At 41.6% G+C, this 12,764-nt stretch overlaps 1 protein-coding gene across 3 annotated transcripts in view; it reads right to left on the reverse strand.

Annotated features, from left to right (window-relative positions):
- znf827 (zinc finger protein 827) overlaps nt 1-12,764 on the reverse strand; it is a 245,090-nt gene that overhangs the window by 135,789 nt on the left and 96,537 nt on the right. For all 3 annotated transcript variants that reach the window (XM_061922893.2, XM_061922892.2, XM_061922894.2), the window contains exon 2: nt 2,324-3,544. In XM_061922893.2, the coding sequence (XP_061778877.1) occupies nt 2,324-3,544 (1,221 nt within the window). The remainder of the gene's footprint in view (nt 1-2,323; nt 3,545-12,764) is intronic.

Raw genomic sequence — 12,764 nt, forward strand, 5'->3', positions numbered from 1 at the left:
TTGCATCTTTTAGTGGTAATAAAAGATGCAACCTATGCTTGAAAGAGAAACTGTTTATTATTTACCGTCCTGACCTGTCATCCCTCAACAAGCGCAGCGAAATTGTAACAGCATGCCGCCACAGACGGAAACACCTCCTAGGTAACACATGAGCCAATCACCACGCCCCTACACCAGCCTGTACCCACCCACTCTGTGCCCTATATAAACCATGGTATGTGAATGCTCCCATTAAAATCTCCTGATGATTGAGGGAACCCCCCTCATGAAACAGGCCTGTAGAGATGAAATAGTCTTGTGATTTTTTTCCCACACATACATATATATACATATATATATATACTGCATATATATATGTACATATATATACACATATATACACAAAGTGGCAAAGTGACAATGACAAGTACAAAACATTTGTCTCACATAACAGACATTAGCGAGCTCCATCTTTACATAAATGGAGATCAATAAATACGAACATATTTTTGTGCCAGGACTGTAATTCTATGTAACTTTTAAACCAGTGTTAACTAAGCAGCATTGACACTTTCCCATCGCCTCACTCCTTCCTGCATGATTTGCTAGCACAGCTCTGCGCTGACTCTCAAGTTAAACAGAAAAAAACCAGAATGTTTATAAAATGTTAAAAATCTAATAAAAGTTACATTGATACACCCTGGAAGAAAGATAGTTATTTAGACAAGACCCTCGCTTTATGTGCTTTCTACCACTGCTTTGGGCAATGTTTTGATTTTGCTTCCTGGTTTTAAAAACATCTTGACACACCCTATCTTGTCTCTGATTGGCCCTCACCTTAGCCAATCGTGCCTCTTCATTCTGACACCAACCAATCATCATGGATTTTGTCATAGGGAAACCAACCAACTGGAGGAACAAGCACTAATGGATGGATGGACTTACAGTCCATGAGTGAAGTTTGTCGCTACAATGCCAACAAATTACCTCCATTTTATCTAAAGTGCTTTGAGGTGAAATTGGTCGCCTCTCATGGCTGATCTTTGCACCGTGTAACAATAGACGCCACCTTCCAGGTTTACGTGCGGCCATAACAAATAGTGTGATTCATCCTATGATATTAGGGGTGTAACGGTAAGTGTATTTGTATTGAACCGTTTTGGTACGGGGGTTTCGGTTCGGTTCGGAGGTGTACCGAACGAGTTTCCACACGAACATATTAAGTAGCCGCCTCCGCTTCCTTCTGCCTCTGTTTCTGTCAGTCCTCTACACAGCACCCAGCATTGTCCCACCCACACAACCATCTGATTGGTTACAAACAGAGCGGTAACAGCCAATCAGCAGTGCGTATTCAGAGCGCATGTAGTCAGTGCTTAGCGTTTAGCAGGTAATCATCAGGCAGCGGACTCTCCCCAAATGATAATAAACACCTCCCAGTCAACTACTAGTAACATCACTATGAGCCCGTTGACCTTCTAGAAACCTAAACGGCAGCTCAGCTCGCTCGCAGTCCTGGCTTGAGGGGGAAGGCTAATTCGCTTTTAGCATAACGTTAGCTCATTTTGCGGGGTTTGTGTGTGTGTGTGTGTGTGTGTGTGTGTGTGTGTTACGGACAGCAAAGCCCTGTCTGTCTGTTATTTCATTTGACCTTTTTCTGTGTTGATTAAGCTGTGTTGAATCAGCAAAAAAGGACATTATGTTAAATGAAGAGTTTCTGTCTCTGATAGTTGATATAATAATGTAAGTGCATCATTAAGCCTACATGAACTCCATGGTGTTCAGGGATGAATAGTCTCTCCTATTGCTATTGTACTATTTTTTCAGCTATAGTTACATAAATCATTAGTAATGGAGCAGCCTAGTTTTGAATGGCAGGGTCCCTGCTATCACATGTTGATAAAAATATAACATTTACATAATAAATCAACTACAGGCTTCCCAAATGCTGTAATAAATTAAGCATGATGAGTTGACTTGAAACTGTTTAATGTTGCACTTTTTATATGTAGAAGAAACGTTTTGTCATTTTATTTAATCTGAGCAACAACTTGAGGCAGTTTAATGTTGATTAACGTGGGCAGAATTATTATAGTGTTCCCAAAGTTAAAAGGATAAAGCCATTGTTTACAAATTTGGTAAATAAATAACCCAAAAATGTATATTTTGTTGTTTTCTTACTGTACCGAAAGTGAACCGAACCTTGACCTCTAAACCGAGGTACGTACCGAACCAAAATGTTTGTGTACCGTTACACCCCTATATGATAATAACACTCTTTGATTAATGGCACAGTTTTGATTGGTACATCCTTCATAGTCATGCACATATTTTTCAGGGACATTACCTGCTTGACTGTTGGGCTTGCCTCTTCCTTTCGGCGTGGAGGGCAACAATAAGTCCAGGCCCTGGGTGGGCGTGGATGGTGTGCTGGCCTTCTGGTTGTTGTCCAGAATGGGCTTTATGTCCTCTTGGAGGACCACAGAGGCCGCCAGCGGGGACCCCTCCTTCTTCTCGGCCAGCATGTTCCCCGCCGCCCGGGCTGCCACCTCTTTGAGCAAGGCAGCGGAGGAGGTCATCGACACGAGCGAGAGGAAGGAGCTCGCCGAGTTCTGGTGGTCGGCGGGCGCGGCGGACGTGGACGAGGCGTGGCTCCGCTCGCTGACTTTCTTGGAAAGCGCTGCTAAGGTGGAGCTGGCCGACTGCGGGCTGAACGGAGAGTTGAAGGCATCGAAGCGCACCACGTCGTCTCCTCGGCCGCCTGCCCCGGCCGCTCCTCCCAGGGCCGACACCGCGGACAAGGCGGAGGTAGAGGACGTGGTGGTGGCGGAGGAGGACACGGCGTTCTTGTCTTGAAGTACCGCGTTCGCCGCCGCTTTTAACTTCTGTATGGCTGAATCAGGAGACAGGCTGGAACCGCAGGGCCACTTGTCTGCAACGCCCGCCCATACAAAGCCACCGCCGTTGCTTGGGGTGACAGAGTTAAAGTGGTCAAGCGGCTCTTGTTTAATGTTGCTGACTGAGGGCGCCGACGGGGCTGGCGAGGCCGAGCCGCTGTTGTTGTTGGCCAATTTACGAGCAAGAGCACTTAACTGCTGCGAGTGGTGGGAAGACGGGGACAGGGGCAAGGGCGACGCAAGCCCTATGGGAGGGGAGTCACCACCTGCGACACCCCTGGACGACCGACCCAGAAGGTCCCCCGTGTCCAGTTTCAGCGACCCGGCCTCCAGTAGGCGCCGCAGGTTGCTGCTGAGCGGTTTCCCGAGAGCGCGAGACGCCGCCTCGCCGTACAGCGACGACACCACGGACGAGACCGTGTCCTGAGGAGAGAAGGCGCCTCCGGCCAGCCCGAGCAGCTCCAAGGAGGCACGGTTGACCGGAGTGGAACTCTCGCCTCCGCAGTCGTCATGGCTGACTCCGTCGGGGGACGAACCTCTCTGCAGGAAGAGCTCGTCCTGGGTGTCGCCGTAGGATGAAGACTCTGAGCGCGTGTCGGAAGCATTCCCAAACCAGCCTTCCTCCTCCACAGCGCCGCTGTCAGGCCCTCCTTCGTCATTGCTGTCCAAATCTAGAGACAGAGAGGTAGATGTTACAACTAATGTCAAGTCAAACTGCACAAAACTGGATCTAGTGTGAAGAAAATGGTAAGAATCCAGGCAGGCTTGAGTGGTCTGAAGCTGAGTAGCAAGCAAAGTTGTCTTTACTCTTTATTCGGCCTCTTTTCCGCCACAGGAGCCTTACCCTTTTACCCAGGTAAATAATGTTCCCACTGTGTTCCCACCCATACTTGCCAACCTTGAGACCTCCGATTTCTTATATATATATATATATATATATATATGTATATGTATATATATATATATATATATATATATATATATATATATATATATATATATATATATATATATATATGTATGTATATATATATATATATATATATATATATATATATATATATATATATATATATATATATATATGTATATATATATATCCGTATATATATATATAAGAAATACTTGACTTTCAGTAAATTCTAGCTATAAATATATATTTATTTTATTGTATATATATACACATACATATATATACACATACATATATATATATATATATATATATATATATATATATATATATATATATATATAAAAGAAATACTTGACTTTCAGTAAATTCTAGCTATAAATATATATTTATTTTATTGTATATATATACACATATATATATATATATATATATATATATACATATATATATATATATATATATATATATATATATATAAAAGAAATACTTGAATTTCAGTGTTCATTTATTTACACATATACTTGTTGAGTTAAGGGTTGAATTGTCCATCCTTGTTCTATTCTCTGTCACTATTTTTCTAACCATGCTGAACACCCTCTCTGATGATGCATTGCTGTGTGGCACGCACAAAAGTGCTTTCATCAAATGCACTAGATGGCAGTATTGTCCTGTTTAAGAGTGTCACAACATTGCTGTTTACGGCAGACGAACTGCTTTACGGTAGACCAAAACGTGACTGCTGTTGTTGCTGCGCTGGGAGGACGTTAATGAAACTGCCTAACAATAAACCCACATAAGGAACCAAGAACTCGCCCTCGATCATTCTACAGTTATATCGTCATTGGGCAGGCACACCGTTTATATTGTGGGAAAGTGGACTCAGGTCCGCATGGACCTGAGTCCGCCTGAATTTCGGGAGATAATTTGTCCCGGGAGGTTTTCGGGAGAGATGCTGAATTTCGGGAGTCTCCCGGAAAATCCGGGAGGGTTGGCAAGTATGTTCCCACCAAAAACTACCCGGGTAGATTTAGTTCTTCAGGAACTAGTTTTCGTTCCTCGTAGCAAGGTGGGACTTTCCAAAGGTTCCAGGAACCCAAGAGCGGGGATGGGATGTTCTGTTGACAGCTAATTGGTTAAACACAGTTGGGGGGTGTTCCTAAAACTTTGGTAGTCTAAGTTTCAGCTGCCATTACAATGCGTTTATTTAAACTAGTGTGCAGTTTAGAGCAAACGTCATTTTAATACGCAAAGATACGAGAAGTGGATAAACTCTTTTAAATGTATTTATATATACCGTATTTTTCGAAGTATAAGTCGCACCGGCCGAAAATGCATAATAAAGAAGGGGAAAAAAACATATAGTCGCATTTTTTGGGGAAATTTATATGATAAAAGCCAACACCAAGAATAGACATTTGAAAGGCAATTTAAAATAATTAAAGAATAGTGAACAACAGGCTGAATAAGTGTACATTATATGAGGCATAAATAACCAACTGAGAACGTGCCTGGTATGTTAACATAACATATTATGGTAAGAGTCATTCAAATAACTAGAACATATAGAACATGCTATACGTTTACCAAACAATCTGTCACTCCTAATCGCTAAATCCCATGAAATCTTATACGTCTAGTCTCTTACGTGAATGAGATAAATAATATTCTTTGATATTTTACGGTAATGTGTTATTAATTTCACACATAAGTCGCTCCTGAGTATAAGTCGCACCCCTGGCCAAACTATGAAAAAAACTGCGACTTATAGTCCGAAAAATACGGTATATATATATATATATATATATATATATATATATATATATATATATATATATATATACAGTACAGTTTGGACACACCTTCTCATTCAATGTGTTTTCTTTATTTTCATGACTATTTACATTGTAGATTGTCACATCAAAACTATGAATGAACACATGTGGAGTTATGTACTTAACAAAAAAAGGTGAAATAACTGAAAACATGTTTTATATTCTAGTTTCTTCAAAATAGCCACCCTTTGCTATGATTACTCTTGGCATTCTCTCAATGAGCTTCAAGAGGTAGCCCCCTTTAATGGTTTTTCCACTTCACAGGTGTGCCTTGTCTGGTTTGATTAGTGGAATTTCTTGCTTTATCAATGGGGTTGGGACCATCAGTTGTGTTGTGAATGAGAAGGTGTGTCCAAACGTTTGGCCTGTATTGAATATAAAGTATTCAGACGGACATATAGACGGAAGTGGCGACTCCAACCAGGACCATGACCTCGTAGTTTGAAGAGAAATGCGAAATAAAGGACTGGTGGAACGAAGATTAGATCACATCAAATGTTCACTATTTACTTTGTTGTACTGTATGTGAGATAAACACTGACATGTATTCTTTATATATTGTTAATGTAAAATCCGGTGCACTTAGTTTTTACATCATATCGTTTTGTATATTATTGCTTTGTATTTCATTTACTTACACTTTCGTAAAAGAAATACGACCTAATACTGTCCGTTTATTTACATGGTGTCAGTGTAGAAATATACAGTAGCACTCCTTCATACGTCATCAGCCTGATTTGTATAAACTACCCTGGACTGTGGAATGCAGTGGAACGCAAGAAACTTCAGTTAAAGGTTCCAGGAACTTGGGAGTTCCTGAATGTTTTGGGGAAAAAAGGTCTAATGTTGGTTCACTAAAACAAAGTGATCAGAGTTGACCCCAAAATATTCAATTTTCGGAGGTAGCACTAGGACAGGCCTGGGCAATTATTTTGCCATGGGGGGGGGGTGGTGGTGAAATTTACAGAAAAAAACGTGTCTGGGGGCTGTTATGTCTGATTTTTAGGAACACTAATATAAAACCTTACAATAATGTCTGAATGCTAAAAACGTTATGACAGACCGCCTTATAAAACGGAATGGAATTTAAATTTTTTTTACTGAAGAAAACAGCCAGTATGTTCAAGAAAATAAAGAATGTGTGATTTACAATATTAACTATGAAGGATAAAACACTGAATATTGACAACATATAAACGTCACACCCCCTCTCCATCCACATATTTTATAATCAAGCAAAACGCAACAAAAATGCAACAAACAGCAAAAAATTAAAGCGAAGGGTAAAAAAAACAACAAAAAAACACCTACAATCTGACATATCACTAAGCTTTAGAATTTTGTTGTAAAAATCTCCTTCCACGTCTGTCCCTGACACCCACATTTCAGGCTCTGGAAACACTCTGTGGAAACGCTCCCCACCCACACTGCTTGGTGCCTCGTCTGAGCCGCTGTGACTTAGATGACCATAGTAACTAATTAGATGACCATAGTAACTAATTAGATGACCATATTAACTAATTAGATGACCATAGTAACTAATTAGATGACCATAGTAACTAGTACATCATGCACAAGCAAATATTTCAAGCATTGAAATACTTAGTATAGTTCAAGACTTAGGGTCATTAGAAAACATCACTGCACATCATAATGGCGACTACAGTTTCCATCTTAAAGATCTAAAAAAATTATATGGGAATGTCCGGCGGGCCAGATTAAAAAGCTTAACGTGCCGCATGCGGCCCCCGGGCCTTAATTTGCCCAGGTCTGCACTAGGGCCACAACAGAGGCAGAATTCTCCCTGTGTGTGGCCACTCTACAATTAATCAAATTTTAATCACGATCACAATTTTGGCTGTAATAATTAAATTAAGATGATTCAAATTAATTTAAAAAAACAGGCTCCACTGCATATCAAATCAAGCACTTTCACAACCAACAGTCAGCCAACCACCAAGGGGCGAACAAAAGACAGAGTGAGTTGTTGGGAGCAGAGGGGGACACAAAAAGGCAGCTTTTGGAGGTTTGCTAACCCGTCTATCCTAGGGACTTAAAGGGGAACATTATCACCAGACCTATGTAAGCGTCAATATATACCTTGATGTTGCAGAAAAAGACCATATATTTTTTTAACCGATTTTCGAACTCTAAATGGATGAATTTTGGCGAATTAAACTCCTTTCTAATATTCGCTCTCGGAGCGATGACGTCACAACGTGGCGTCACATCGGGAAGCAATCCGCCATTTTCTCAAACACTGAGTCAAATCAGCTCTGTTATTTTCCGTTTTTTTCGACTGTTTTCCGTACCTTGGAGACATCATGCCTCGTCGGTGTGTTGTCGGAGGGTGTAACAACACGAACAGGGACGGATTCAAGTTGCACCAGTGACCCAAAGATGCGAAAGTGGCAAGAAATTGGACGTTTGTTCCGCACACTTTACCGACGAAAGCTATGCTACGACAGAGATGGCAAGAATGTGTGGATATCCTGCGACACTCAAAGCAGATGCATTTCCAACGATAAAGTCAAAGAAATCTGCCGCCAGACCCCCATTGAATCTGCCGGAGTGTGTGAGCAATTCAGGGACAAAGGACCTCGGTAGCACGGCAAGCAATGGCGACAGTTTGTTCCCGCAGACGAACGAGCTAAACCCCCTATCGACCCTAGCTTCCCTGGCCTGCTGACATCAACTCCAAAACTGGACAGATCAGCTCTCAGGAAAAGAGCGCGGATGAGGGTATGTCTACAGAATATATTAATTGATGAAAATTGGGCTGTCTGCACTCTCAAAGTGCATGTTGTTGCCAAATGTATTTCATATGCTGTAAACCTAGTTCATAGTTGTTAGTTTCCTTTAATGCCAAACAAACACATACCAATCGTTGGTTAGAAGGCGATCGCCGAATTCGTCCTCGCTTTCTCCCGTGTCGCTGGCTGTCGTGTCGTTTTCGTCGGTTTCGCTTGCATACGGTTCAAACCGATATGGCTCAATAGCTTCAGTTTCTTCTTCAATTTCGTTTTCGCTACCTGCCTCCACACTACAACCATCCGTTTCAATACATGCGTAATCTGTTGAATCGCTTAAGCCGCTGAAATCCGAGTCTGAATCCGAGCTAATGTCGCTATAGCTTGCTGTTCTTTCCGCCGTGTTTGTTTGTGTTGTCTTCACTGTGTGACGTCACAGGAAAATGGACGGGTGTTTATAACGATGGTTAAAATCAGGCACTTTGAAGCTTTTTTTAGGGATATTGCGTGATGGGTAAAATTTTGAAAAAAACTTCGAAAAATATAATAAGCCACTGGGAACTGATTTTTAATGGTTTTAACCCTTCTGAAATTGTGATAATGTTCCCCTTTAACTTGTAAATCCTTAATACTAATTAGTAATAACAGATACGTCAACTGGTAAATACTGAAAATATTAGGAAAATAAATACATTATCACATCTCATCATCATTGGGGCGGTACAGCTCGGTTGATAGAGTGGCCGTGCCAGCAACTTGAGGGTTCCAGGTTCGATCCCCGCTCCCACCATCCTAGTCACTGCCGTTGTGTCCTTGGGCAAGACACTTTACCCACCTGCTCCCAGTGCCACCCACACTGGTTTAAATGTAACTTAGATATTGGCTTTCACTCTGTAAAAGCGCTTTGAGTCACTAGAGAAAAGCGCGATATCAATATAATGCACATGTGTGTCTTCACAACAGAGTGCCAACATGCAAACCTGAACCAAAACCACCCAAAAAAATGCTCGCGCGCCGAGACGCTGGCGCACGATCACCCTGCAAAGCAGTGTTGCATGGTGTGCACATACTAGGCGATAGATATAGCGATTGTATTGATACATTCGAGTTTTTTTCATCTATTTTTGCTCCAACATACTTTGACCCCCCAGGAGCTTCCGTAGCTTCTGCCCTCCCCCTTATTTCCTTAGCGGAGACACACACCGAGCAAAACATGGCTAATGCTAACACGAAGCAGACGTTTGTTCCAAATAAAAGTGTTGACAGTAGTTTAGATTTGTGGCAACAGGCGTGGAACTAATGACTGCACGCTGCAATGTTTGGCAGCAGCACAACAAACTTATTCCAGCATGGGAAACAGAAGTCAGGGTTTCCACTAATGTAAATGGGGACGGCGTGGCTCGGTTGGTAGAGCGGCCGTACAAGCAACGTGAAGGTTCCAGATTCGAACTCAGCTTCCACCACCCTAGTCATGTCCGTTGTGTCCTTGAGCAAGACATTTCACCCTTGCTCCTGATGGGTCGTGGTTAGTGCCTTGCATGGCAGCTCCCGCCATCAGTGTGTTATGAAAACTTTGAGTAGCTTGACAGTAGAAAAGCGCTATACAAGTATAACCCATTTACCATATACCACTATTGACCGTCACGGCATGTTCATTACCGCCACACCTTGAAAATAAGTTTTTTTTTTTTACTAAAAACAAACTAAAGTAATACATTGTAGCACCCAGAATAAATTACACAACGTCCGCTGCTATTTTTAGCTTTTATTACCAATCTTATGACGACTAACGGCACAATTCCAACAGGTATCACCTCCCGTGTAAACACTATCGTCTCCGTGAGTCCACACTTCCCCGCCGGACACAGAACAACACCTTCCCATTTCCCGGCAATCACCTTTCAGGCACGGACAGTGTGTTTGCAAACATGGGAATAACTGAAATCAAATCCAAACCACACGAACATAAAACATTACTACCAGCATGTTGGTGTTGGATGGATGGATGGATGGATGGATGGGATATATATATATATATATATATATATATATATATATATATATATATATATATATACACACACACATACATATATATACACACACACACACACACACGTACATATACACACACATACATATATATACAGTATATATATTAGGGGTGTAACAGTACACAAAAATTTCGGTTCAGTACATACCTCGGTTTAGAGGTCACGGTTCGGTTCATTTTCGGTACATTAAGAAAACAACAAAATATACATTTTTTGGTTATTTATTTACCAAATTTGTAAACAATGGCTTTATCCTTTTAACATTGGGAACACTATAATAATTCTGCCCACGTTAATCAACATTAAACTGCCTCAAGTTGTTGCTCAGATTAAATCAAATTATACAACTTTTCTTCTACATATAAAAAGTGCAACATTAAACAGTTTCAAGTCAACTCATCATGCTTAATTTATTACAGCATTTGGGAAGCCTGTGGTTGATTTTTATCACACACACACACACCGCACAATGAGCTAACACACACACACACACGCACGCACACACACACCGCAAAATGAGCTAACGTTACGCTAAAAGCGAATTAGCCTTCACCTCAAGCCAGGACTGCGAGCGAGCTGAGCTGCAGTTTAATTTTCTAGAAGGTCAACGGGCTCATAGTGATGTTACTAGTAGTTGACTGGGAGGTGTTCATTATAATTTGGGGAGAGTCCGCTGTCTGATGATTACCTGCTAAACGCTAAGCACTGACTACATGCGCTCTGAATACGCACTGCTGATTGGCTGTTACCGCTCTGTTTGTAACCAATCAGATGGTTGTGTGGGTGGGACAATGCTGGGTGCTGTGTAGAGGACTGACAGAGACAGGCAGAAGGAAGCGGTGCAGCTTGTTAAGACTTTAGCTTAGGCGGCTACTTCACATGTTCGTGTGGAAACTCGTTCGGTACACCTCCGAACCATACCGGAACCCCCGTACTGAAACGGTTCAATACAAAACACGTACCGTTACACCCCTAATATATATATATACATACATATATATATATATATATACATAGGCAGCACGGTGGAAGAGGGGTTAGTGCATCTGCCTCACAATACAAAGGTCCTGGGTAGTCCTGAGTTCAATCCCGGGCTTGGGATCATTCTCCCCGTAACTGCGTGGATTCCCTCCGGGTACTCCGGCTTCCTCCCACCTCCAAAGACATGCACCTGGGGATAGGTTGATTGGCAACACTAAATGGTCCATAGTTTGTGAATGTTGTCTGTCTATCTGTGTTGGCCCTGTGATGAGGTGGCGACTTGTCCAGGGTGGACCCCGCCTTCCGCCCGATTGTAGCTGGGATAGGCTCCAGCGCCCCCCGCTACCCCAAAGGGAATAAGCGGTAGAAAATGGATGGATGGATGGATATATATACATACACATTTATAAATACATATATACATACATATATATATACACACAAATATATATGTATATATACACATATATATATATAAATATAACCTATTATTTGCGCAGTATTGACAAGTGATGTACTGAAAACTCGACCACCGAAAAGAGACTTTGATCACAGAAAACAGTGCTGCCGAACATGTTGACAAGACAGGGTAAGTGACCGCCGTAAACACCAATATTTTTATCTAGGCTGGTAAAAAAAATGTAATTATTACACAAACTTAGTAATTGTGAAAGATATAGACCGTTATAGCACAAATGTGTTCTGTTAAACCACTAATGGCAACACAAGCTAGCCAATGGCGTTCTTCCTTATTTCTTGCTTTGAAAAATTCAACTGTGAGCAAGCCGCAAACAGTATTTTATTCAAGAGAGGTACTGCTTCTCAGATAAAGCTCCTAATTTAGTCCATAAAAAGTACAATTTACACCTGGTCTAAAAAGAACAACAATTCAAATTAGAATGTTGCTAAGAGTAAGGCAGTGGATGGTGGAGGGTGTGTCAGTCCATCGCCAGCCAGGCATTAAAAAAATACACCTAAAAATGAGTGATCATCAATCTTCACAAAGACGTCACTTTCATCACTTGATTGACATTCACGACACCTGAGGGTCTTGTGAGATGACGCTGTCTGCTGCCAGATCATTATTAAGAAAAAATGACCGACAGGAAGGCGAGAAACTATTTTTATTTCAACAAACTCTCCAAAACTCTAAAGACCGACTGCACAGTTCCTGTCTTCACAATAAAAGCGCTGATTCATCCTGCCTGTGTTAACAAAATAAGAGCCTCAGAAAGCTAGCGCACACAAGCTAGCAAGCTACGGAGTTTGCCGCCAATGTATTTCTTGTAAAGTGTATAAAAGGAGTATGGAAGCTGGACAAATAAGATGGCAAAAAGCAAGCACTTTCATGTGGGATT

This window comes from Nerophis lumbriciformis, linkage group LG27, assembly GCF_033978685.3.
Source record: "Nerophis lumbriciformis linkage group LG27, RoL_Nlum_v2.1, whole genome shotgun sequence".
Classification (NCBI taxonomy): domain Eukaryota; kingdom Metazoa; phylum Chordata; class Actinopteri; order Syngnathiformes; family Syngnathidae; genus Nerophis; species Nerophis lumbriciformis.